This window comes from Augochlora pura, chromosome 2 (assembly GCF_028453695.1).
Source record: "Augochlora pura isolate Apur16 chromosome 2, APUR_v2.2.1, whole genome shotgun sequence".
Lineage (NCBI taxonomy): Eukaryota > Metazoa > Arthropoda > Insecta > Hymenoptera > Halictidae > Augochlora > Augochlora pura.
Window position 1 is genome coordinate 13,070,578 of NC_135773.1, and position 27,570 is coordinate 13,098,147.

Genomic DNA, 27,570 nt, shown 5'->3' on the forward strand with positions numbered 1-27,570 from the left:
CCGGCGAAACGGAAAATAAATGTTGAAATAATTCTTACAAGAACCATATTTACTACGTTCATGGCCTTGAATTGGCACAATTTTCAAAGAATTTTTCTTATAAAATTTTAATCCTTTCAGTAATCCGCGAAATTTAATAATCTGAGTTTAAATTGTCTATCGTCTTTCTCTATTATTAAATGTTTGTAATATGTCAATTTAATGAATACTAAATAAAGTTGTGTACAGAACATTTGATTCAAACATGATTAAACTTTTAAGAAAGGTTATTGAGCAACATGCACGTGTTACTGTCACGGGCTAGTCACTTAGGGAATGAAATATGGTGGATGTTCAGTTGATCCTATTCATCTGGTACATGTCTGAACATAACGAGACACGATCCCCTACGGTCTCCAGGAACGCTGGAATTGTGTAACAAGACGTCGTTATACGATAAACCGTTTTATTTTAATAACGTGTGTGAGTGTATTTTTGTACAATATCATAATAATAATTATAGTAGCAATAGAAGTAGTAGAATAATAGTAGTAGAAGTAGTAGTGGTAGTAGAACAGCTGGTAAGTAGTAACAGCGTGTTTCATCTTGCCGGAATCCTCGCCGTTATGGTGAGGGTCCTTCGCGGAGAAATACAGCGCGCAGGCGTCCGACTTCCGGTGTCGAACTTCCACTGCCATAACGGTAAAAGGACCCATAACGATGGGATTCTGGGACAACGGCGCGCCATTATTGCCTCTACTGCCGCCACGACTATATTCGATGGTTCGAAGGATGTTTCGAGATTGATTGATGATCGATCGATTGAATTGGTGGTTAGGTGCCGATTCGTTCGAGGAGTTGTCTATTCTTCTTCTTCCTCCTCTTCCTCCTCCTCCTCTTCTTCCTCCTCCTCCTCTTCCTCTTCCTCTTCCTCCTCTTCTTCCTCTCCCTCTCCCTCCTTTCCTTCTCCACCCTCCTCCTCTTCTTCTTCCTCCTCCTCCTCTTCTTCCTCTTCTTCTTCTTCGAATTGTGGCTCTTCAAGCTCCTCGTCCTCAGCCGCAGCCTTCACGTCTTCTTCGCCCTCCGGAGACTCGGGGTCTCCAGGTTTCTTGCCTGGCCTCTCTCCGAACCACTTCGGCAACTTCGCTGTTTTGCAAAAACAAAGTTCATTAGAAATCGTCGAAACGCGGCTATCGTCGGAGCTTCGGCGATGACAGCGAGGACTCCGATCGTTCTAAACAGCTAAGACTCTTATCATTTTAAACGGCTAAGACTCTGATTGTTCTAAGCAACTGGAGTTCCCAGTAACTTAGCAGCAACTCTATAGCCATCTAATTTAAAAACTGAACTGCGAAACGCTGCTTCTCTTTCATCACGCAGCGAATCGAAGATCAAAGCCGCTATCACTCGTTACCAATTCCGCAGAATGTTTCGTTCCTCGCTTTTTCAACGCGTTCCGCCCATGCGAAACCAACCAAGTATACCTATCTGCGATCAGGTTGCACCGCGCTGACCCAGTTCACAGAGAATGCTCTCTGGCTGGTCAGGGTTCGCGAGTCGCGACCCGAGCAGACGCATACGCGGATACGTGAAATAATAAACGTTGGATACAGCGGAACGCTTTTTACGCCCGCGTATTTTACTATCTTCCAGCTGCACCGGTAAAAGCGACCAGTATATCGAACCAGCCACTACCAATCCATAAATCCTTCGAACCGCAAGACATTAGGATCCGATAACGCTTTCTTCTTGCACAATCCTCCATCAATTATTTCTACTCGACTTTTCCCAATTTTAATGTTTCCTTAATTTTCCCACAATTCTTTTTACCAAATTTCTTTTCAATACGATTATTTACCTTTTCTATAGCGCCTTGTTTCTCAAACTTTCCAAATTTTCCAAGATTTACCATTCGAACTCCACTTTTACATAGCTTCATCTCACAAACTCTCCAAATTCTGTTGGCTAAATTTTTCCCACAGTTAAATTTTCTTAACATTTTCTTTTCCTAAACTTTTCCTGTAAATCACGCCGTTACCTGATTTCTACATAATTTCGCTATACAAAATGTTTAATAATTTTTCAGCCCAAAATTTTTTCTAAATTTTTCCCAAAGCTACCTTCAATTTTGCTACCTTCAAAACTTCATCCCTTTTGTTCCTAGCATTCCTCCACATTTCCTAATTCCAATTCGTAAACTTTTCCCTTAAGCCGCATTACTCAAATTTGGCTCTCTAAATTCTTCTTCCGACGTTGTTTATATGATTCTATTTTCTCAATCTCTCCCTCAATTTTAACTTTCAAATTTCCCTACAACTTAATCCCCCAAAAATTTTTTCGTAATTCTTTCCCCTAATATTTTCTTTCTCTAATTTCTATAAAGCACGATTCCGTTAATCTCGAATCTCAAATAAATATCTTTCGTCTTGCATAATTTCGTTTCCCAAGTTAGCGAAATCCTGCATAGGCGTCTGCTCATGAGTGAATCCATACGTACTCTTCTGGCGACCGAGGAATTGTTCCTTCTGCTGGGTCCACTGCTTCTCTATGATCTCCTTCTGTTGTTCGGTCAGACCCTGGAACATCAACGGAGGAAATCGCATGCTAGGATAGATCGTCACACATGGGGCACTCGTCCGGACCCTCTGCACGGTTTTCGAGTCACGGATAACGAACTCACGAGTGGGGAACACGGGGCCATCAGAACGCATTTATGGGACCGGTAATATGCGTAGTCTGGAACCAGCTTCGAGATCACGACTTTCCGGGACACTGTTTTGCATCGACAACTGGGCTCACGGGGCGTAGAAGGGCTGTAGAAAGGGCTTGGTGGGGATGTATCGAGCGACAACCAGGGCACCGTTAGCTTGCCGACGATTGTTAATGACGAACTCTTGTTACATTAATCTATGTACTCTCCAGTTACGCAGACTCAACGTTAGTCACTTGACAACCAGTGTCTGTGTTGTTGCGACGAGTCTCGAGTGGTTGCGTGTGGGTGTGAGCATACTCTCTGACATCTACCGCGAACATGTTACTTCTGTAGAGGCACTATGTAAAATGGATCTGTTTTGTGAACTGGTATTTGTGTAGCGTCACTGAGAAGCTATTCATTGACAAACTGTAACTCGTAGCCATGAAGATTGTAACTAAACCTCGAACTTCTGGGAAAATATTGTGGACGATGTAAAAAACGTTTTCCTATACATATATACTTTTATAGCCAATTACAGACATTTCCCCGCATAGATATTTATAGTCAGTTATACGCATCGTATGTCAAGATTTTTATGTCACGATAATGAGGATTTCCGCGAAAATTTACAAGTTTGTTGTCAAACATCTTCATCTGCTTTTATGAATACGAGAAATATTAATTACAACGCAATGTTGGAGAGCGTTTCAACAAATCAACCGGAACTTACAATATACAACAACAAGAAATTCTTTCTCGCAACACATATTCGTACTATTAAAGATTCTCTTAGTACTGTCGCGAAGTTTACTTTCCGACTGCGAATCTTCAGACACTGAATATTGTCTGCATCGTTTGCAAGGAATAAATACCAAGTAATAAATTATATTTTTCTTAAACAATGCTCATAGTTTGGATAATCGTCCTACTGTTGTAAGTTTCATCTATTGAATCTTGCTGCAAATGCAGCCAAGTTATGACGTCCAGCACGTCTGAGAACAAAATTAGAAAGAAATCGATCTTTGAACTTGTAGGAATTGTAGAAAGCTCTATTCATGAGCGTCTCGATAATAAGTTTTGATAAACATCGTGGCAAGATACGATATGGGGATGTGTTGTATTCGATTGTTTTTCTGTGATGTAGAATCACTATCTTAGTAAATGGGGCCCAACATGAATTAAAAACACGATTGCACCTACGATCTTGGTTCGGGCTTGTTCAAAAAAGGGGGAAGTAGGGATGTCAACCAGCAACGCAAGCAAAACGGTGGTGCACTAACAGTGCTCGATGGGACTCACTTTTGGTGCGCTTCATGAACTGTTCTGATTTCTGTTTCCACAGTTTCTCGTTGTATTCCGCTAGAAGCGTGTCATATCCCTGCGATTCAATCGACATTCTTCACTGATCAATCATTCTCTGTTTTCATTTCCTAGTATTATACTAATTCTCTCAACGAGCTCTATCACTTATTTTTTGTTGTTCATAACTTTTTCTCTTGGTATTATAGTGATTTCAAAATCTGCCTTTTTGGAAACATTATTTTTGATGGATAATAATAACTTAAACCATCGCGTGACAACCATACTGAGTTTAAAAATCTACATTAAGGTTTTAATTGCATTGAGTACAATTTGCCGAACACAAAATTTCAAACCTGTGATGCCTCGATTATTTAATCTCCAACAGAGTTTCAAATGTAAATAGATCAATCTAAAACGAACCTCTCGCAATTTTCTCTATGTATTTATTGCGCAAATCAGTAACAATTTAACTTAGTATCCGTTTTATTATCCTAGAATATCGAATAACCGATTCGCTAGACTGTTTTGCGAAAGCCAATCCAATCTCTAAAAACATGTTTAACAAGATTCTCGCAAGTGTCCTATACCTCAACTTGTTTTGCACGAAAGTTCAGACAGTTTTCCGAGAGAATACGTAAAGTTCAGGTATTTCTCTTGCAACTTTCCCGCTTCGCCGTCTTTAACGAACGCATGAAGTATTCTGGCACTACATTATGTACCTGGATGCCCCTAGATTCTTCGGTTGCAGTACAAATTTTTTAACGAATAGCGAATAGAATGTCTTTCTCTCAGATCATTAATATAATTTCACGAGTCGTCAGGGCACTCGAAGAATCAGCGACTGGATCGATTGTAGGAAAGCTATACTTACACCCTCGAAGAGCTTCTTCTTGTCGTCGTAGGACCTGGTATCCACGCGACGTTCGTATTTGGAGGCGACTTGAATCTTGGGCTGCGCCGAGAAAATAGCTTTATTGTTGCCGAGGAGGGTTTATTTCGATCTCCGGCTAGGTCTTAGGAGTCTACTTACAGGGTACTTGCCGGTGAGGGCTTCAGGGTCGAGACCTTTCTTCAAAGCCTTGTGCCTCAGTTGCTGCTTTTGACGTTCTTTTAATTCTTTAAGCTGTAATGCATCGAGAACCATTAATTCTGTCGTGAGATCTTCCGTCTCTTCATTGGAATATCGCGGGATATTAATGATATTGCACTGCTGCCACATTTAACTTTCTGGACTGTGGAGATCGATAATGGAAGCGAGACTACACTCTAGCTGGATTATTCTCCTCTTAGTGAATTATCGCCCCTGCTTCTAACGTTACGAACCGTGACAAATATTACACAGAATCTATTAACACACCAACGGCGGATCGTTTCGACGAATATACAACTGAGTATGTTAGGATCATTTATAATTTTATTTAGCTATCTTCATCATCGTGTCTTTAAAAATTATTCTGGACACGTTTGTTTTTCTGTAAACGTTGATGAAACTATGTAGCTATTTAATAATATTTATACTCTGGGTCCAAATAGACTCGAGCATCGTCGTTCAAGCGTCAAATATAAACGTAGTCAATGAATATTGTCTAATATCAATATTTACAAATAAATAAATAATAAACTAAATAGAAATTTTCTTTGCAAAATAAAAATGATTGAAGACGAAGAAGTTGAGTTTGTAATATGAGTTTAATTAAACGAATTTGGTTCTCTAGATTTTTGCAGTGCGTCCGCCTAGCAGATATTGCGTCAATGATACTCGAATGGGTACTAAAGAGATTCAAAATAGTGGAAAAGTGGCAACAGTCGCAAGGGGAATTTCTCGAATGCCGGTTTCTGTAATGCTCACGTCATAGTCCTGGCGTTTCTGTCGCTCTTCCAGATCGTATTTCTCAGTTTCCAACTTGACTATAGTGTCCCAGAGTTCGTTAGCCTTGAACCGGAGCTTGTCAATGGATAAACCATCCATTTCCAGAGGTTTGATACGGATGCTCAGCGAGATTTTCTTCTCCTCTTCGAGCTGCTCTTTCGTCTTGTTGCGCTCCAGTTGCGCCGACGTGAGGTTACCCTGCGCGACACCGAGAAATTAACAACATTAATTACCTCTGCACAGATAGACCTTCCTTGTTATTGTCGTTACATTGTCACCCTTCTGAGATTACTCGTGTAATCTTATAAAAGACAATGCCTCGTAAGGATGCAGCTAGAGGCTGGTTTTTATGTCTTCGAATATACGAGGGGTTTCTTTAATTCTCCAAACATTGCTTGTATGTATTACTTTAAGAAGCTAGAAAACTGTGTGAGAAATTATGCTGGAAATTGCACAGAATCATGTGGTTTCACATTTTCATCTGGACTTTTTTTTGAAGATATTGTTTTCGAGTTTTATATTACGAATAAAATGTATACATGAGTTATACTTCGTTGCAATGCAAATTAATAGAAACAACTAAAAACAGTTGATTTTTAGTGTAAACATGGGCATATAAGAAATATAGATTTTTCATTCCCTTTGTAACTTATAGAAAATAAGGTAAATTTGAATAATAGGAAACAGAGGGTTGCAATTTGCTGCAAACTTTTGGTTTTCATTTTCATATTTGTAATAATTTCAAAATTGAAACTCTAGGACGGGTAATTTCATTTTCTATAATTAATTTTATTGTTAAAGACCATTGTCAGCAAACAAAGACGAAATGGAGGAGAAATATATTGTTTTGTTGAAGAATACTCACTGCCAGATCTTTCCTAGTGATAGTGAAGTTCGGGCCCTTCTTGCTCTGGTCCTTCATCGCTTGCATCATAGCTTGGCGTTTCTTTTCCGACTCTTCGAGACGCCTGAACAGATCAACATTTAATTAGCAATACTCCTGAAAGAATTCATTGAATCTCAGAAAAAACAAAACATACTTTCTCTTTTCCTCTATGTCGCGTTGCTTCTTCTCCTCTGTAAAATATCAAGGGAAAACGTAAAACTGTCAATGCATTGTTTCCGAAACAGAATAAAGTATCGAACGTTACCGATTTCACGTTGGCGACGCTCTTCCTCCTCTTTCTTTTTCTGGGCCAATCTCTTCTCTTCGTCCGCACGAGTGATCTTGCGTTTCGCTTGCTTCTCCTGAAAAACAAAGAATTAATGTAAAACATAACATTATATTTTAGAGCGAAGTTGTCACATAATATTAATCCAAACAATTCGTCGAAGTATAAGCGAAATTGTTATCGTTTTTGAGACACGTTTTCAAAGGATTATCATAAAAAATCGTCGATAGATAAAGTGTTAGAAAACTTTTCATTGCTTCTTTCAAGATTTGATTCCTATTTTTACATAATTGTACGACAGAGAAAAATAATAGTTCCGACTCTACAAATGAATGGGTCAAAACTGAAGTAATTTGAAGTTAAGGGATTTTTCGGCACTCCGGTGTAATGCAAAAAGATTGCCTGATCGTTTCAAGCATGATAGTTGTTGTTCTCGACGCAGGTTTCTATTATCAGTTGAAGAGATACGAACCTTCAATCTCTTCAGCTCCTCCTCCTCCTTGGCCCTCTGCTTCCGCCATTCTGCAATGTATTCCTTGAGCTGTTCGTCTAGGTCGCTTCGCTTCTGTTCCTGCCTCTGCTCGCGCCCGGAAAAATAGATGTGAACGAACGTGAATGCCGTGTTGTTCGAGCGAAAATCTCGGGCGGTATCACGCGCATACGTGCCCACACGTAAACATATCTGCCTATAATATATACATGCATATGCATCGTATGCGCGAGATCACCGGGGATCCCTTCTCACCTTCATAAACTCGGGATTCTCCCCAGAGTCCCTGATGTAGGCCGGAGCGAAAACAAAAGTAACTCTCTTTAGTTCCTGCCGCCTCGTCCTCTGAGAGATCTCGCAAGATCTTCCAGAACCAGAACGCCGTACGCCACTCTCACGTTCCACTTTCCACTATTTATTACACTCCATCCATTCTCTCTCTTCACTCGATGGCGAAATACTCTTTTTTTTTTTCTTTTTTTTATCCTTTCGTAAGCCCTCGTATTGTTACGTCTTTTGTCAGTTTTTTCGTACACATATTTATTATATTGCGTTTCGTCGCACACGCGCATCAACGACACGTAAACAGCCAGACAAACACACACACAGACAGACAGACAGCAGACACGCAAACGGACGGACGTACGAACAGACAGACAGACAGACAGACAGACAGACACGCAAACGGACGGACGTACGAACAGACAGAGAATATCAATGTACAAAGCGCACGGAGAGAAGAAGATTAGGCGCGGCAAAAGTGTGTGAGAGATAGAGAAGTGAAAACAGAGAGACAAAGATAGATAGACACGGTATAATTCAGGAAGTAATAGGAACGCCAGCTGGAGACGTTAATGAGTTTAGGGGGCGGAGGCAGGGAGATGGGAGGACCGGCGAGTTTTTGCGGGCCCCGGAGGAATCTATTAGACCAACTCAGTCGGGATATTGGAAAATTGATGAGGGGTTTTACCCATGAATTACGCGGTCACTCGATTTGAAATTTTGTTTCGAGAACGGCGAATCTCCCGATTGGATCCGGGAGCCGATAACTTCGTCGCAGACGATCTACAGCGGTTGATCTACAGCGATTTTCAAGAGACTGGATTAATACGATTACTGTCCACTTTTCCCATTCCGAATTACTGCGATCTTCGATTAATATTTCAATATTCACCGACTTCTTCTGAAACTTATTTACGTTCTTATATCATCGTGCTGAACGCGAGTAATTATAAGTGCGTTCGTTTTAATCGAAGCTTGATCAATGTATGTACATATTACATATGAAATTTATTCCTTTGCTTTTTGAGAACGTACTTTCTGAATATCCCAACATGCGAATTTAAGCGTTTGTGGCAAAAATTGATAATTCAAATTGAAAATAGTGGAAATATCAAAAGAAGTTAAGGATATCTATATATTATGTGCAACTTACTTAAGTTATTCAAGAAATTTCTATCTAACTTGTTTTCGTTGCAATTCACGACGATAGTTTCCGTTCTGCATAAGGATCCGTCGTCTAATTATAACATTTTGATTTTATGTGAGTTTTAAATAGACGTTATCCAATGATGCGTGGGACAGTGGACGTGTTAACACATTGGCTGCCTCTTTGGTTACAGTTTCGGTATTATTAGAGTGCTGACTTTATACGTTTATCAGTTGATAAAATTGGTTTATTAAAGAATGCAACGTTACGTTCCGCATAAGAATACTCGATCCAAGAATTGCTGCGCCGCGAGCATTCCGCATGCATTGTCATTGTCGCGCCCGGACAATCGCTTCCACAGTTGTCCGACGGCCGCCAATGTGTTAAAAAAGAATGATCCATTTGTCTCGCGAGTTTGGAAACGCATCAAAAATCCGAGCAATTCGCGAGCCGGTTCAAATGGCGGTGGATCGAATCCAGGATCGAAGAAACGAGGGTAGAGGATCTCTAATTTTAAAGATGACATCGCACGCGGGCGAGCCGCTCGATCTTTGAGGGTTTGATGTGACTCGGGATCAATGATTTCGGGGGTTCGTTTAGTAGTACTTAGCTTGAGAAGAGACAAAAATTAAAACGGTCAAAATGGTAAATACGAAGCCGCTGAGAAACAAGCGATTAAGCGTGTTTTTACAGAAGCGATATTTCAGCGGGTTTCCGAAGAGTGAAAGATCAACACGTTGGACAAAACGGAATAACAATGAGAACACGAGTGATCGACGTCCCGAGAAAAATATTCTAACGTGGCTGTTACATAGAACATGTAGATAGATCTACGTTGATATGTCTCGACGGTGGACAAAGCTGATTGTTCAAATTTGTGCGTCGAGAATCTCCTGTCAGACAGAGACGACGATCAAGGGTGAACAACGAGGAGACACTATCTTATTCTCGTCAGACATTTCCCTCTTAATTTTTCCCAATATGGTGGTCGTCGGTCGTATTTGTCAATGATTGTCGAAAAGACAAGCCACAGTCGAAATCCAAGGAGCTGGCTAGTTTATAGTACTGATAGAAGTTGTCCTGGGGACCACTGAATTAAACATATTGTTTTTTCCCTAGATAGTCGACGAATCGAGTCGGAAATAACATTTATCCACTTTTCGTCGCGTTTTTTTCAAAATTGCAAAATTTAATTCTTCTATCGAAAGATCGGTGCGAAAATCTACTAGTCCGACGTGTAATTTAATTGACAGTTCTGTTTGTAACCAGTTGTCAATAGCAGTTATCAAAAGATGACCTCAAACGTCGGCTGTGCACAGACGCTGCAAGTGCCAATTCTAATTAATTGTTTCAACGGAATGCAAATGCAAATACTGCTGTCTGGTAACAACCATAGACACATTGTCGTTCTTCCAACAGCCAACTTAGTGAGACTGCCATTGGACAAATCTTTCCAAACGAACGATAATTAAATTACAACTTAACTCATTGCACTCTAAGAATTTTCTGAAAGTATCTCCGGCCAACTGTAATGCATTTATTTCTGACACGGTAATTTACGTTTCAAATAGAATATGAAATGGTATGGCGTTGGGAACAATTGTTGTACTCAAATAGAATCTGGCATGAGACCGTGTCGATACAGATTCCGTGAAACAAAAGCCGTGTCAGTCTTGAAAGCATGTACTGTGAGAAAAGATATTCGAGTGCAAAGAATTAAACTAGCGTCTGAAATGAATTGAATTATTGTCTGAGGAGAAAAATTCCAGTCAGACGTCTAATATCTTATTGAAAACTGTCTTGATCGATCATCACAAGGCTCGATTCATGTTTCGCGATGTGTTAACGACTGTTACTCGCGACACGATCCGACGCGACTCGATCCGACGTAACTCGTTGAACAGAGTCGAGACACAATTTCGCGAATCATTGAACACAGAAGCGATCGAGTTCAATGACAAAAGCCGGGAGAATATGCCGAGGTGCGCGCGGGACCTCGTCCAAAATTTGTCCTCGGTCAGTTTATTCTCTGATTCTCGCTCACGGCGAAATCATAAACAACGTTCAACACCGTTGGCAGCGTAGCCAATTGTTATGCAACGGCGTTACGAAACGAACATGAGCGAGACGATTAGTATTCGGTCAGGTCTCCGCGCCGAGTTTCGCGGATTTTCGGCGAATTCAGTGGCCCCTTCCGTTCGGTTTTTCTTGCGAACACAGAGATCGAGAACGAGGGAGACACGGCGAGACCTGTGTGTACACTGGTCGACAAAATTAGAGTCTTCTATTGTCTCTTTATAACCGCCGGATCTGGGGAATTTCTGCAAACAACTTTCCAACATCACCAGTTCTTCAGATAGTCAGAAGTTTGCAAATGTTAGACAAGCATTTCTACGGGAAATGATTTTGCAGACTCTCCAAAACGCAACGATATATTTTGTTATTATTTTGTAAACAGTTAGACAGATCTAAATAATTTTTTAAATCAACCTCTTTATCACCTCCCCCCCCCCCCCCCCTCGAACTGAGGATAATTCTAGTTAAATGTACGATGTTTAGAATTTTTTCAGCTAGAACTGTAAATGTTAAACATAAGAGATTTGCGTACAACGATTCTATGGAGTTTACAATGATGTATTTGCATACAACATTATAAACATTTAAATTTTCGTACAGTTCTCGCAGTTAAATCAGAACAAATTTCAAAAAAAAGTGTTAAAAACTTAGAAATTCATTACATTTGTTAAAAAATATACTGTTACATCTGGAAGAGTCAGCAGAACATTTCCATGCAAGGGTGATTTGAACATCTCTTACGATCAGAACACAAAAAGTACTTGACGGTGATAATGCGTCAAAATAAAATCTCTCAAAAATCAGGAGGAATGACAACAAATGATTTGCGAATCCGTGTTGAAAAAAATGAGGAAGAATCAGTTTTGGATCTTCCGTACGCCGGAATTCCTGTAGACCAGTGTCACAGCTGAGGGTCGACAGATAATGGCGCGATTTAACAGAGACGGCGACGGAGATTGGGTGTTTTGGCGGGCGGTGAAGGGTCGGGAGACACGAGTATTTGCGGAAACAATAAAAAACAAAAGTACAACACCCAACAACAACACGAGCCCTGGACACGAGCAGGACACAGAACAACAAATAAAAAAGGAAACGAAACACGACACCAAGTGGTTGACTCGAGCGAGATCAACGAGACAATCGCCGATGTTTGTTCGTGTGTCTGTTGTGTGTGCACGCGTGTCTGCGTACACCTGACGAACACGTTGTAATTATATGTACAGAAAGAAAGAGAGAGAGTGAGAGAGGAGCCGTTAATTCGTGATTAATCATGGGCAGGGGGGCACAGAGAGACAAATAAAAGAAAAACATCGGCAGTTCAAGGGGCGGAGCGAGAAGAGACAGAGAAAAGAGAGAAAACATGAGAGCTTTAGGGCAGTGGTGGTTTCCTGGGGTTGGGGGTCAGCTGTTTGCTTCGAGCACTGAGTCACGGTTTGATTAGAGTTCTTTTTGGCAGGATCGAGACTTTGGGCATTAAACGTTCATGGAACAGATTGATAATTTTACCGTTTACAACGGTTCATGCTTGGTACCACGAGGAACAATTTGCAGAGAAACGTGCAACGATTGTGTGAATGTTGTATAAGGGGCTGGCGGATATTTAAGTTCTACTTGTAATCGCGCATGCGACGTTTTCAATGTGGTTGGAGAAACACTTTGGAAAAATATGTATGCGGTTCTGGACGGAGATGTTACTACTCTTTGAATGTAGGTGACTGACGGACGCTAAAGGAATACTTCGGTGACAAAGATATATGGAGACAGTCCCAGACAAAGACGTTCGAATATTTCGAACATGGATAGCACTGGAGACATGCATACGTGAATAGAATTATAAATCTTACTAAAGCTAATATACGCTTTGGTTACAGGAATAATGTAAACGACTGTTCAACACTAAAAAGGTACTTCGGTTATACAGATGTATAGAAACAATTTCGTGCAAAGATAATTCTTGAAACACGAATGACTGTGGAAATATTTAAATACGAATAAAATTATAATTCTTTGAAAACTTTAAGGACAAACTGGTAACAGAAATGTGTGCAAACAGTTCTGAAAAAAGACTATTATAATTACTTTGAGTACTGAATAATGACTGTTTAACATTAAAGGAAAAATGGCAGAAATGATTATACTTATGCACTATAACGTGATTAATGAACACTATAAAAATAGGTAACAAATATCTACGTAAATATTTGCTAATAGGAGTACTAAAATTATTCAAACATTGGAGAATTACAGTAAGACGCTACAGGAGCACATTATATAAATAAAAATGATTGACATTGGGAACGTGTATAGACAGACAAACTATAGACGATCCTGTAAAGATAAAATGCTTCGTATATAAAAGGAAAAACACTATCTCGATTTGAACATTCCTAAAGTTCCAGCTTGTCGTTCACCTAGAAACAAAGAATGATTTTCCGTCGACCTCCTACGAACGAGAAAGAACACGAATCTACAATAGCCAAACATAAAGTATTAACCAGAGGCGATCTCGCTGCTACGAATCGGCTCGGTCGCAAACATGGTCGCGTACTTTCCGCCAAACAGTTAGTCCGCTAATTAGATTGCATCAGTTCGGAACGTGGCGCGTTTCTCGCGAGCGGACACCTCGTAGCTTCAGTATAAGAATAAACCGTATTACGTTATCGTACACATATTTATGAAACGTTTGGCAATCGTCCAGCCGACGCGAGTTATATTAGTTGCATACACCCCTTATGCAACGGCCGCCGTATAACACGGTCAAAAGCCTGAAAAGTTTTTCGGCTGAGCAACAACCTTGCGACGCCGTTAAATATTCTCTGGTCGCGTCGCGCCGCGTCGACGATCAAAGATCCACACGGTCAAGAACCTCGGGACCGAGCGCAGCTAAAGGCGTCGGCCTAATCGAAACCACTGAACGTGATCGAGAGAATCAGTCGAAAGCGTCGCGAACGACGAATACGTATCGAGAACGGAGAATTCATCGAAACGGTGGATCGATCGAAAAGATCTCTGAGAATCGAGATCAGAGATACCGGGAGTCTCGTTCCCGCCAAAAGTTCGAACAAAAGCGCGGACTTTGAGGGTGTTGGGGGCGTGTGAGAGCGGCCGAAGAACAAAGAAAAAAGTATTATTGACGAGTATATAGAAACCAGCTCGAGATGTCAACTTACTTTTGGGACGCCCTACCCCTACAAAAAAAGAAAGGAAAGGCAGATTAATAACAGTCGATACATCGTTCCTCGTTTGCTTGTTTGTTTTTGCTTAAGTTTGTTCTTTTTTTCTTTTTTTTTTTCTTTTTATTCTTTTTTTTTCTTTTGATATTTGTTCGGTGTTGGGACTGCACAAAGCCGCGGCATAGTTCGTTCGCCTTTCTTTCGCTTTCGTTCGTTCGTTCGGTTTTTGAGTCCTGCCTCGATCGGACGAAAAGAAAAAAAGAATATTGAAAGTGGTATAAAGCATCGTCAGCAGTCGACGGACAGCCTGCCGCGTTCCATCCGCTTTTATCCGCTTCCGTTTCTCCCCCGCTTTGCAGACGAGAGTCGGCGCGGAATCTCGGAATCTCGCTCGATTTCATTATCTTTCTTCCGTTTCGAATTTCTTTTTTCGTGCTTTCTTTTTTTTTTTTTTATCGTTCCGATGACGGATTCGCAAGAGCGAGACGAGGAGAACCGGCAGCCCACCGTCTTTGTCTTTCGAGTTGAAGACCTCGTCGCACCTGGCTGCCTATGGTACAGATCCTCGCAGCAAACCGTTCTCCCTGTCGGGCGGTTCCCAGGTGCGAGAAAATTGAACGATCGTCATGCGACAGATGCAGTTTGCGCAACAGAGACAGAGAGAGAGACAGAGAGATAAAGAGAGAAAGATGGTTAGGTGTGTGGTGAATCGTGTGCTATGTGGGATCCTAGGCGACGCTCCGTTGAAATGCGAAACTGACGTTGTCGATTGGACTGATCGATTAATCTGTATCTCGACGGTCCCCGAAGGGAGCGTTCGCTTTTACACGTTCGGGAAATTAGCAAACATATAGAGATACGCGCAAACACGTATCCGCACGTTATACGCAATCCTTTTGCTTCAAATTGTTCGAATTGGACTTAGTGGAGCTGTCCCTCAATTACATTTCGTTCCTTGCGAACTTACTTGTATTTGAAACAATGAACAAAAACACGTAACTATTTTTAAGGTACAAGCTAGTATGAAATTGTTAACCATTTTATCATCTATTAAATTACAATCTACAAGGAAGGCCATCACTATCAAAGGAAAGGTACGATTTCCTACACATCAAAGAACGTAATTTACCCGTGCTCGCGACTGGTACTACAAATGGTGCCACCTTCGAGATGGTATAGCACGCGTCATCGCTATATTTTACTAGACAGATGTCCGAAGCTGTCTTCCATAGCGTTCACGGTAAGGACATTACGCTCCTCTGCGTATAAATAATCGCGATTTCTGAGAATTGACCGAGAACATTACGAAGGTTCTAGTTTCTGAAATTAACCCGTTGCAATATATAAAGTCGAATCAGACTCGCGACGAATGTATTACAAACGTTCAAAGTTTGCTTTGAAATTCCCTTCCCTTCGAACGAAATTAATTCCTTTTGCCATCAGCAATCGAACACTGACGTACAAATCTTGCAGTACAATGGACATGAATTTTCATTTCCTTCTACAAACTAATTGCAGAGGAAAAACGTTCGAATCAGTCGCACGAACTCGGTCGTTTCGCTTCTCGATCGGCGTGCGTGCGTACACCTGCAGTTTCCATGTCCATTCGAAAGGATTCGTGTGCGTGTGTCGGGTTTCATGTTTGCGGAGGGGACAGGGGCGGGGGGAGGGTGGGGGGGCTGTACGGGGGGCTGGCAGCAATAGAGACAAACTCGTTTGACCATCGACAACAACAACATCGACACAGCACCCAAAAAATGGGACGAACCAGTAGCGACAAAACGGGAACAAAAAAACGAGACAGAAACTGAACAGTGAAAATCGGCAAAAAGACGATAAGAAAATCGACACGCAGAGAAACGTGGTGAGTGTATGTATGTATGCATGTACGTATGTACGTGTTTACTTAAAACACGTAGAGCCTCGCTGCACTTCACGTGCGCGCCGATAAAATCTCTTCTCCGACGACGACGACAACGACGACAATGATAATAATAAAACCAACGTCAGCGGAAAAAACTTATGGAGGACAAAAATGAGTTATCGGTGGCGAAGAGACTAGATCAAGTACAAAAAATGATAGAGAGAGAGAGAGAGAGAAAGAGAGAAAGAGAGAAAGAGAGAAAGAGATAGAGACAGAGAGACTAACAACGAGCGAGAGAAGAACTGGGAAAACAAGAGAGACAAAAATCGACTCCCTCTCGCTCGGTGATAATAAAAAAAGAGAAAAAAAAATAAGAAGTCCGAGAAAAGTATGAGAGAAAATAGAATCTGAAGGGAAAAATTGTCTCGGAGGCAAAGTACGGCGAGGAGAGACAGCATAAAGTACAGGCTAACAACTCGGTAGTGTGGCGCGTGTACAGGCTACTGGCGATCTACGGACAATAATTTTAAGTGCGGCTCAAAAGGAACACGAGACAGAAACATAGTAGAAAAAAGAACAAAACTGCGAGGAAGAAAGAGAGAAAAGTGAGGGACGACACCAGCACGGCACGATATTCGCTTTTCCAACGCCAGAGTGGAAGAGGTGATTTTTCATCGTCAACGACGGAGACGAGCGAGCGTCGGATCGCGCGGAACGTTTAACTCGAAAATTCCATTTGCAACGGGAACAATCCCGTTTCGGAAAATGCCACCTAAGGATCCCGTGGGACGATGGCGGCGGCGGCGGCGGCGGCGGGAAACGGTGTTGGAGAACAACACGGCCAAAGAAGCTTTTAAAGCGGCCGCCGCGCGTATTAATAAATAACGTTAGTGGCCGTTAAAAACGGAGCACGCTGCGAACGTCACCGTCGCGAAAAATCACCCTCTCCGCACCAATTACCGGGAATTAGTCGCGTCTATGTACAATGTTTACTGCTTGCGTGGCGGAAAAATGGCACAGAACTATCCGGCCCCGATCTGGAGCCTGTATATAATGGCGGCTGTTATGGCCGTGGTCTGGTGAACGCTTGATCCGAAAAATATGGATCCGCGGATATTTGTCAAACGATCTTTGTGTTAGACGTTCGTTGCGAGCGATCAAGATCCTGATCAACAGTTCTTTCCAAATTCCGTGATTGCAATTTTGTTTGGCGAAAGATTCCTTCGAGTCTCGGTAACCATTTTGTACGAGTTCAATTTTTAACGTTTTCAAATGTGGAAAGAGCAAGTGACATTTAAAAACACACACAGATAAAAATCGAAAAATTTGAAAAGGACGATATTCGGTTGGAAATTTAGTTTTATACAGATTTCCTTTCTTGCAAGGGGATCGCTTAGAAACCGTCAAAAGGTTTCTGCTTCTAGAAAATACAAAACTAACGAGACTATAAATATTCAGATCTTCAATGTACTGTATTAATTTTCGACGAAAGGTCAAACGCTCCCAGAATTCTAAAATGGACTAAACCGTCTACGTTCAAAATTAATTAAAATCGAATTGGGATTCAAATGCATATTCAGAAATCAGCAATATGAAAGCACCGTATAGAGAACGTGGTAATAAAAAGATAAAAAATGTGGGAAGTTCCAATTAATCGAATCGGGGTTTGTTAATTCAAATTCTAAAAAAAAAAATTTTAAATTAAAAACTATTCAAGTCTAAAATATTGAAATTTAAATTACGAAATTTTGCTGTTTGACGAATTAAATCACCGGAAAGTCAAACTTGCAGTGTGTCAAACTCAAGAACGAGTGTATTAAACGCGTTCCGATATTTCATTGCTGTAACAAACGGAGGTTCGTTAGCAAAAACTTCCGAAGAGCTCAGGTGAATTCCGTAATTGAAGAAATAGAGTTGTTAATTGAGATTAGAGTATGGCGGCTGGCAGCGAAATATATGTATAGTCGAGACGTCAAAGGAACATCGCGCGCAAACAAAATCCTCGCGATCGACGAACGCATCTCGTTATAGAGTACGTCCATATAATGTGTCTACGTTACTGCGACTGTAGAAAAGAAACAGAAAACAGTGTACAGGGTAACGCAATCTCGCAACGAAAGCTGTCTGGTAAACGTGTGTCAAAACCAAAAATCAAAAATAAAACACCAACAAAATAGGAGAAGTATAAACAAGAAGAAGTAGAAGTAGAAGTAGAAGTAGAAGTAGAAAGGTAACAAAACAAAAAGTAAACAAAAATAGAACAGAGAGGAGAGAGAAAAAATAATGAAAAAATAAGAAACACATTGCGTGAATAGCGAACCAGTGAACAGAATTGTAAGAGCGGAATAGCAGACGAACAGATAACCGAACAACCCGTAGAAGACAAGACAAATAACAACGATTGTTAGACGATTAACAGTGAAGAAGGTGAAACAGAAACAAAAGTAAAATAGTGACAAAAATAAAAGTAAACAGAGTAGAGAAACAGAGAGAAGTGAACACAGCTTTGTTTGCCCGCGCAAGAGCAGGCGATTTTTGTGCAGTGTGTTTGCCGGCGAAAAAACTTACTCGATCTTCCTCTCCGGTTGCCTTCGATTTTTCGAGTATTTGTGATTCGCGTCGGTCGTTCGTTCGGTCGATGGTGATTTCGATCGATCGGTTGGTATATATTTTGTGTATTGTATTGTGGAGATTTTCGGGCGTAGGGGAGTAGATTGGAGAGAGGCAGATTGAAAAAACAAAACAGAGAAACGAAGATCAGAGAAAAGCAAAACTGTCGAAGAGAGAACGACCGGTATTTTCGATAGTCGTCGACCGGTCGGACGGAATCGGCCGCGGGGCGGGTCTAATTAATTTTCCACGAAATTCGCCGAGAACCGTCTCATTTGGGATCGAAACAGCCTCCAATCATATCTTTTCCATCCTAAATCGTTTCCTAATCGTTAACCGCCCGGACAACCGATCGCCGCGTCACGGAATCATTCGAGTCGTGTGTTTTCTGCAAACGAATGGCCGCCCTCGTCCAATTCGAACGCGTTCATTCGAAGATCCCAAGATCCGGGCTTATGACATCGGTGAATTAATATGTAACTAGATACATACGTTCGAACACACGCCACGCCATTCGTCTGCTCTACTTTCGTGAGAGAACCACGACTGAGCTAATTTTAACGGTGGTTCGAGAGAGATCACTCTAGCACCGCCGACGTGGTTTTTCACGGACCGTTTTTCTGGAAGCTTGAACAATTTCCGAACCGCGAAGTACTGTAATAACAGAGCTGCAAATGAAATTTTTACCAAGTTTACTCTGCGGACCCATGGTTCGGTAAGGGGAATTATAATAGCGCTTTCAGCGAACGATACTTGCGCACAACCTTTTGCTTTTGTGGACCCTTCATATTTTTAGAAATTGTATTTCCTACATAGATACACTAGCTAAAATCAATATTTATTATTTAATATATTTTCTGTCGATATTAGTATTTGCTTTACTAATTCCACCGATATTTGTTGAATTGAAAAATTCTTGATGCAATATAAACATCTATTTGCTGTTTTTATAATACTATGCTGTTTCAAAATATTAACACGTTGACGTCGGCGTCGATATTCTCTGTGAGTAGGCGTCCGAAATTTACAAAAATTAAATAATTATGTTAAGTTTATAATATTGAATTTCTATGTATTTACTATTGACTATCTGTTTATAATATTCAGATGAAATAACATAAACCTATTTTGTAGTATCTATTTTGTGAATTACAAGCAAAATAAGCAAATGTACGCCGTCTCGCGGGTCTGACACGTACGACCCACCGGTGGGTCTAGCCGGCGTCAACGTGTTAATTGGAGCGTAAGAGTAAGGCACAAAGATAGTTAAGATTTTTAAACGAATTGGTTCCACGAATGCTCCGTCTTTTAATTTTATTCTCTACGCTTCGAATCCTAATCGAAACGAGAAAAAGCTAGATTTCGGATCAAGTTAATTTCACGCATATTTGCTCCCATTCCATTCTTTCCGTTTTAAATCCTAATCGAAACACAGGGAGAAGCTAAAAATAGTCCAGATTTTGAATCGAATTGATTTCACGAACGTCTGTTAAAAGATCCGAGGGTACTTCGAAGAGGCGAACCGCTCCAGAAATAAAAAAGATTCCGGTCTATCATTATCCGTTATTCGAGAGAACAACCGAGTCCAACCGAGCGTCCTATTTTCGTGAAAATGTCCGTTCTAATTCTAACCGTGGTTTGTTCGCGTCGAGCACGCCTGTCAGTGGCGGTGTGCCTGCGATCGCAAAAGTTGCACAAGGTTTGTCGCTGAAAAAAATCATTCCGCGACTCTGTGACGTCTGAATGATCGCGACGGACACGCCATCGCCTCAACGAAATCACATGTACACGCGCACGTTCGTTATTATTAGAATCCAATTCGCCGATACACCTTCGAAAAAACATTTGAAACCTTCTAAACGATCTATTCGTCAAGTTCGAAGCTCCTCGAATAAACTCAGTCATGGCTGTTAATATTCGGACACGTTCGACAGGAGAATAACTGTTTCGCATCTGGACCAAATAATTTCAGTTTACCAAGTCATGTAGAATGGAAATTCAACTAAAGTTACATAACATTTTTATTCGGACCAGTACCATAAATTCGCCAGATGTGTTTCGTGGATATTCGTGTCAGTTGCGTGCGTTCCGAAAATTTTATGAAAATCAGCGGACGTTATACATCGTTGAAGGCGTCGTAAATCGTAGTTTTACGAGACTTTGAAAAATCTGCAGCTGCTAAAAATAGGAAGTCACTGTCTATCTTTCACGTTTTTACTGCAAAGATTAATGATGGAGAAAACGTTGCAGATGTAGCATTGTTACTCGTTTTTGCCGACCACTGAATGGAACTGACACGAAACTACAAAAGATATCCTGGAAATTCTTAGCACCAATCCGACATTTTTATAATTTATATATCGGTTCTGCTATCTCTGCGAACATATCAAACAAGCCGGGGTCGTTGGAATCGATTCTACAGAAAAGTCATTTTCAGGTGGAACGTGTGCGAATATTAGCGAGACTTGTGCAGGAAAAAATGGTGTACTTGGTTTGAAAAAAATAGGAAAAAGGCAGGAGGAAAGAACGATCTCTCTCGAAGTGTGGCGCGGAAGCCTGATTTCCAGAAGGGAACAGGTCGATCGTCAAAGAGAAATTGAAGATCGCGAAGAAATCTCGGAATCGGTCGACGGCGAACCTGGGGAGCGTCGTGAAGCTCCGAGAAAATACGAGGTCCGACGGAAAACGAGAAATAATGAGAATAAACGAGAAAAAAAACGTCTCCGGAGAATTCCGCGCTCTGCGAATCTGCGCGGTAGTGACAGACGTCTAAACGTAGACAAGCCTCTGGAACTTACTTCCTGGAATGAGAAAACGAGAGAACATGGACGTTAATAATGTGCTATATAGGGTAACACAGGATTATTTCGGTTATTAGCGACGGACACTTACGTTTCCTCGACCACCTCCTCCTCGCTGCTGTAAAAGAGAAAATGGAAAACGTTGTTTGTTAGCGAAACGGGTACACAGGTGGTGAACGGGGCCACAGGGGACAGAGCTGCGACCATCGACGAAATTATCGGGAAATCTCGATAGCCTGATATCTCGATATTTCACGAATGTCGTTAATATATCGTTGTGACAAATAAAAACGTCCGAGTTGGAATGCAACGATTAATTCTAACGATATCGAAGCGCGCAACTGTTCGAAATTATTCGATTTACAATTTATATTGGGCTTAAGTCACATTTTCTTTGTTTCGAAAAACATTATTTATAAACAAATTTATTATTAAGATTATATAGAGTTAAATTAATTCGTAGCAACTTTATAATTTATTTTACACGTCTTTTCGACATTTTGACACGTTTAAATTACACTTTAAGAAACAAGTCAAATTTTTTGAAATCGTGACTTACGCTGCTATGGTTTTAACCCACTGACAATTGTCGAAATTATAAAAAAGCTTTCATTGAACACGGTGAAAAGTATTCCCAAGTTCAAGCACACCTTGTAAGAAAAATTGAGCGAAGTCTAAATAAATGCAGTCGCGTGATTTTTATAAGGCAGATGTAAACCAACGATTTTTAGCGTTTATTGTTAGTGTTGAACGTATCATAGGAATCATAGCATTAGTATATTACATTAAGAAATGATTGAATCAATGCGTTGCATGATAACTCGCAGTTATCCGTTTTTATCCGCCTCAACAATATCCTACGTCCGGCTAAAATTATTCAGTCAGAATAGTGGAAAGTTAAGGATGATTAAAAAGACTTGAACAACAAGTCCTGTCTTTTTTCACAAACACAAAATAATATACTGTCTACCATTATTTAAAATAGGAAATACCAAACTTGAATCGACAAAAATTGCCAAAAAAATCTGACTACTGTAAAAAATGATTCGCGTCAAGTGTGCTTCATAATACTAATGCTGGGCACTAGATACGTTCTATTGAATACTTTTAGCCAGTTGAACGTTTTATAGGATTAAATATGTATAAGATATCGAGAATTCAACGACAGTATGTAGTCACAGCTCCACGGGGTAACGTTTTAATCAAGAACGAACGAAGAGAATAAATAAGACAATGAATTGGGTGGTGCACGGGGGCTTGGGGCGAGGTGGGGCGAGCGTGTCACATGATCGGCCGCGCTAAAAACGCGTTTCTCGCGGTGTCTGAATAATTAACCGGCCCGTCCCGTATTCATGAAAGTTCACGGAGTCTAAATAAGGGAGCACGCCGGGGATCTAATATGCACGAGCCGTGGAACGTCTGTGTCTTATCTCGACATTTTTGGACCCGTCTGTCCACCCAACTGAATATAGATCGAAGCGGATCCAACCGGATGAATCATCCGTTGATGTACACAATGTCCTCCCTCCCCAACGGAATTTTCGCGTTTCCGAAATAGACCGAATTATCTAACCGGCGGAACAATTTTGATTTTTATCTCATTGAGATTCCACCGAAATCTACAACCTTAACCCCTCTTGCCATTTAATTACGACGTTCCAGACTCGAGCTATTCAATTTCACTATGCAAGCTTCGCGTTTCAAATTCACGCTCTTGCGAATCCAATTATTGAATTGAAATTCTTTGAGAAACGGATTCACCCTGTACTGAATTCAACTTCTACGTTAGATTCAGCTCTTGTAAGTGAAATTCAATTTCTTCCGATCAAATTCTGTTCTCTACAACCAAATTCAACTCTCCGAGCTTTTTGAATAAAAATCAAATTAACAAGATAAATGTCTTCGACGAATGTCCTCGTCAAAAACGGCTAATTGGTTAAGAAGCACGTATACTTCTTTAATAAATTATATATTTTATAATAGTGTTGTATTTAAACAAAATACAAAGAAAATCAAACGAGATTACAACAGCTAACTGGTTAATGAAAATTTACTGTTTGGAAGTGCGAAATTTTGCTGCGAGCAACGATGGCCGTAACGTAGTTGTTTAAATAGTGTACGCAGTTTAATGGTAATGATTCTGTCGCAGCTGTTGCTTGATAATTTCACATGCATATGCATGTCAAGGTTATGAGTCAATAAAATAGGTGAACTAAATCTGTAAATACGTTATTTCAGGCTAATTTGATTTGCAGAAACCGCAGCGCGAAACGAAATAGTTCGAATCCGAAAGCTCGCGATTTAATAGCAAGGCAAAGGATGCTATTGACGAATTTCTGTATACGTAGCAATGTCAAAAAATAATTCAAAAAACGATGTGAAATTATTAGGTTGTTCGGGAAACTCGTTTTATATCTTTTATATGAACTCTGTGAAATGTGACACAAACTTTTAGAAGAACTTACTTAATTGTTTTCGAAGAAACTATAGTTTCTGCGGAAAGTTCGTCTCACATTTTATGGAGCCCGTTTTATTAAATTCATATAAAAGATTCGAAACAAACCGTTGAAACAACTTAATAGCCTGCTATCGGTTATGTCGTGCGACGGAAACCGATGACGTTTGAAAGCCACCGCTATGAATCGTTACGCGATCGAGCCGTTGAAGAGACAGCGCGAGGAAACGCGTTATCAGCGTGCGATCACGTTTTCAAGGGTGATATCGTGCAACGGTTAACACTTCTAGACAAAAGGCACGTGGTTGGGGGCTGGCTTGGATGGTGGGCAGTACTTCCACGGCAAAACTGAAGAGGTCTGTCGGGGGTTGAGCTCGTTGCGAGCCACAGAGAATAGCACAAGAGGGTTGTTCATTTGTCTTTCATCTTACGTGTACGCAATTCTTTTTGTCGAGTATATTGTTCGTGATGTGAGAACGTTCGGCGCGGGGATCTCGGTGATCCTCGTGGATCGACGAGAACGATATCTGCTAAGAAACACCTAAAGATCCATCGAGACGCTTCCCTAGCTTCCCTAGCTTCTGCTCAAGATATTCTACGCTCTCGCTGAAATACCACCGACATTCCCAGCCGCTCGGCGACCGGCGACCGGCGACCGTTTCTCAACGGTCCGTCCGGCACACGTGCGTCCCTCTTACGTAACATTCGCTCGTTCGATTTATCGAACTTCCCTATTTCTCCTCTCTTATTGATCTTTCGTTCCCGAGGCAATCTCGAGCAGGAAGCCGCGCGAAGATTGAATCGTGGGCGGCGGAGAATGTCGGGACTTCGATCCGATTACACTTCGAAAAACTTGGCTCTCCTCCGGAGACCGGTGGCAATACTTACGAGTATTGTTCCTCGTCGTCAGACATGTTTGCGGGCGGTTAAGGTGCTGCAACACGGAAACAGAGCGCCGATTAGCACAGCCCAGATCATGCACTCCTCCTTGATCGGTTCGCACGATCCTTAGACCTCACGATACCAACACGATCGAATCTCGATCTTCTTTTTTCTCAAACGTGTGTTCTATCTCCTTAACATCTTGCCTTTCCGTTTACTTTGTAATTAGAACTTATTTTGATGTTATTCTACAAATACAGTGATTTTCGAGTTTCCAATTTCTTTTGAGAGGTAGACAATTTTCGCGTGCCTTCATTTTCTCAAAGGATCAATGATAGGGGATTGCTATTTGATTCCAGGTGACGACAATTTAATAACGCGCATGCTTTATGTTTTGCGTTTAAAAGCATCGATACCAATCTGACACTAGCTCGTTGCAAGGCAAGTAGTTAACAAGAGAGTCTCGACTATTCAGAAAGTTCGGAAGCTGATCAGCGTAAGTTCTTAAACGTATAAACTAGGACAGTTGGATTTTTAAAAACCGTGTTGGCTACAATTTGAATTTCGTCTAAAATACATAAGCTCCTCGACGAACAGTGTCATTTCTGGCACGGTTCGCTTCAGTGCGAAAACCAGCAAAAAACAATGCTCAATTATGGTTCTCCAGGTTGTGTTTGAAATTACAGTTGTAGATCGAGGTATTTACAGAGGTCTTGGTACTATGTGTTGTTTACTTACTCGACAATATAATTAATAAGTTGAAAAGATCGTTTAAAGATCATAGAAAACAAGGGAAATGTTTCCAAATAGAAAAGAATTACAGTTTCTGAGTCGAAGACTCAGTATCTGATCTTAACGACTGCATTTTCAAATGCATCTTTCTCAGCAGCTAATAATTTTGTTCAGTGACTCGTGAACAAACAAGATATCAATCGAAAGAAGTCTCCAACTGCAGACAGGACTTACATTGATCAGCTCTCGACCTGAACCACAATCACACGTCGCGTTCGTTTCCGGGTGAGACAAGCACCGGGTCACCAGGAGATATTAAGAATAAAAAGAAAATCGAGTTTCTGCCCAATCGTCCGATTCGCGCAGGCGCCACACGGTAACCGCGCTTAATTATGAAATAATCTGAGTCGCGACGAAAATGCTTGAGAAAGAGAGAGAGAGAGAGAGAGAAAGAGAGGGGTGTTGTGGTCGAGGGTGGCGGTCTCGCATAGATCGAACCTTGCCGGCGCTCGAGAAAGAAACAGCTAGAAAAGAAAGGAAGTCGAAGGGGCGAGACGATGCACCAGTGCAAAGGTAATCCGATATTCTGAGACGAGAAAGAGAGTGCCAGTTTGCTAACCCTGGCCGCAAGCTCAGCGTCGCAAGCTCTATAAGGAGCCATCCCCTTCTCTTCCTCGTCGCTCTAATTTTAGAAAACCGACTCTCTACTCTTCTCTCTCGCTCTCTCCCTTCGATCATCTAGTTCTTCTCTCTCTCTCTCTTTCTCTCTCTCTCTCTCTCTCTCTCTCTCTTTTATCAAAAACTTCTCTTCGCTAAAAACTCTCCTCCTCCTCCTCCTCGATCTCGTCTTCGTTACGGAACTTCTTTCTTGAAAAAGCCGACCCTAAAATCTTTTCAATCCCTTGGATTTATCGCGGTCCCGTTCGCGCGAACTAACGAAGAGACGAAAACCCGCCGGCCGGATCTCGGCGTCGGGACGCCGAATCGGGAGAGGTTAAAAGTAGATCTCAGTGAAGGAACCACGCGAACGTTTAGAAGGTCCTCCGCAGGCGTGGGTACAACGCGACACCCATCGAACAACGAACAACATTACATAATTGTCTGCGCGTCACTCGCGAATGCCTCGAAACGGGATATCCGACTCGCGGCTATAGCAATCGCGGCGCCACGCGCCATATTTAGAAACCGCGGATCCGGTCCCGCGCATTTCCGTCTGCGTACACCAAAACATTGGTAGATACAGTGCCCGGGTCACAAGATAGGAAACTTTCCTCTTCACTGCTCGCCGATTACTGTCTCTCACCGGTTAACCGCGCTACCGATCACTAGGACCCTTTTACTCGCTAGAGTCTACGCGAAACGATCGGCGACCGAACTGCACAGGAGTTCCTGCAGGTTTCCTCGATCCGTCGGTCGTCAGTTGGTCACCTGAAGATCGGTCTTTGAACTTTTCGGTGGGCGAGTCAGCACGGTATCTTCCGGATCCTCAGGTTCGGAACGTCCATTCGGATTTTAGGAGTTCTAGTTTTCACTGTTCACACTTCCGTTCTCGCAGCAACCGGAGGGCGAAGGTGTCGACGAAGACGAAGACGAAGGCGAAGATGAGGAAGAGGAGGCGGAGACTCACTTGACCGATCGATCACTAAATCGAACCGTGCACGGCTAGATCGTAGAACGCGCGATTCCCGATCGGATCACTCGAATCGTGCCACCCGGGGGCCCGTGCTCGCGGTGGCAAGCTATCGTAAATCAGCACTAATGAAAAATTAATGAAACTTACACTCGAACGGTGTGAATGTGTGGCTATGTGTATGGACGTGGTGTGGGTGGGTGGGAGAGTGTGTGTATGTGGTGGTATGAGGGTTCGCCTCGGGGCACCAGCCGAGCAACAGATGCTTCCAACGACAGGCCACGCACGATGAGAGAGAGAGCTTTTGCTGGTGGAATGTGGAGTCCGCGACAGCTCGAGCGGCTCTGAAGTCCTGCGGGCAGAGTCTGGACAGCACCAAGACTCGGGACGATGCCTATGCGGCGGAGGCC

General features: G+C 41.7%; 1 protein-coding gene across 5 annotated transcripts; it reads right to left on the reverse strand.

The window, feature by feature from the left end:
- Positions 1–428: 428 nt before the first annotated feature.
- Positions 429–27,570, reverse strand: Tpnt (troponin T, skeletal muscle). Of its 5 annotated transcripts, none has more exons than XM_078196119.1 (13): positions 27,311–27,570; positions 24,805–24,850; positions 14,184–14,201; positions 7,764–7,794; positions 7,491–7,595; positions 6,998–7,094; positions 6,887–6,923; positions 6,712–6,814; positions 5,826–6,044; positions 5,007–5,099; positions 4,848–4,928; positions 3,974–4,052; positions 429–1,125 (listed from the first exon to the last, which is right to left on the reverse strand). In XM_078196119.1, the coding sequence occupies exons 2-13, from the start codon at positions 24,828–24,830 to the stop codon at positions 842–844; spliced, it is 1,173 nt and encodes a 390-aa protein (XP_078052245.1). In that variant the 5' UTR covers positions 24,831–24,850; positions 27,311–27,570; the 3' UTR covers positions 429–841. The 5 variants fall into 5 exon arrangements, with proteins under 5 accessions (XP_078052245.1, XP_078052244.1, XP_078052247.1 ...); XM_078196118.1 differs by lacking the exon at positions 3,974–4,052 and adding an exon at positions 2,477–2,555 and having other exon boundaries at positions 27,311–27,562; XM_078196121.1 differs by lacking the exons at positions 3,974–4,052; positions 24,805–24,850; positions 27,311–27,570 and adding exons at positions 2,477–2,555; positions 18,619–18,639; positions 21,299–21,326.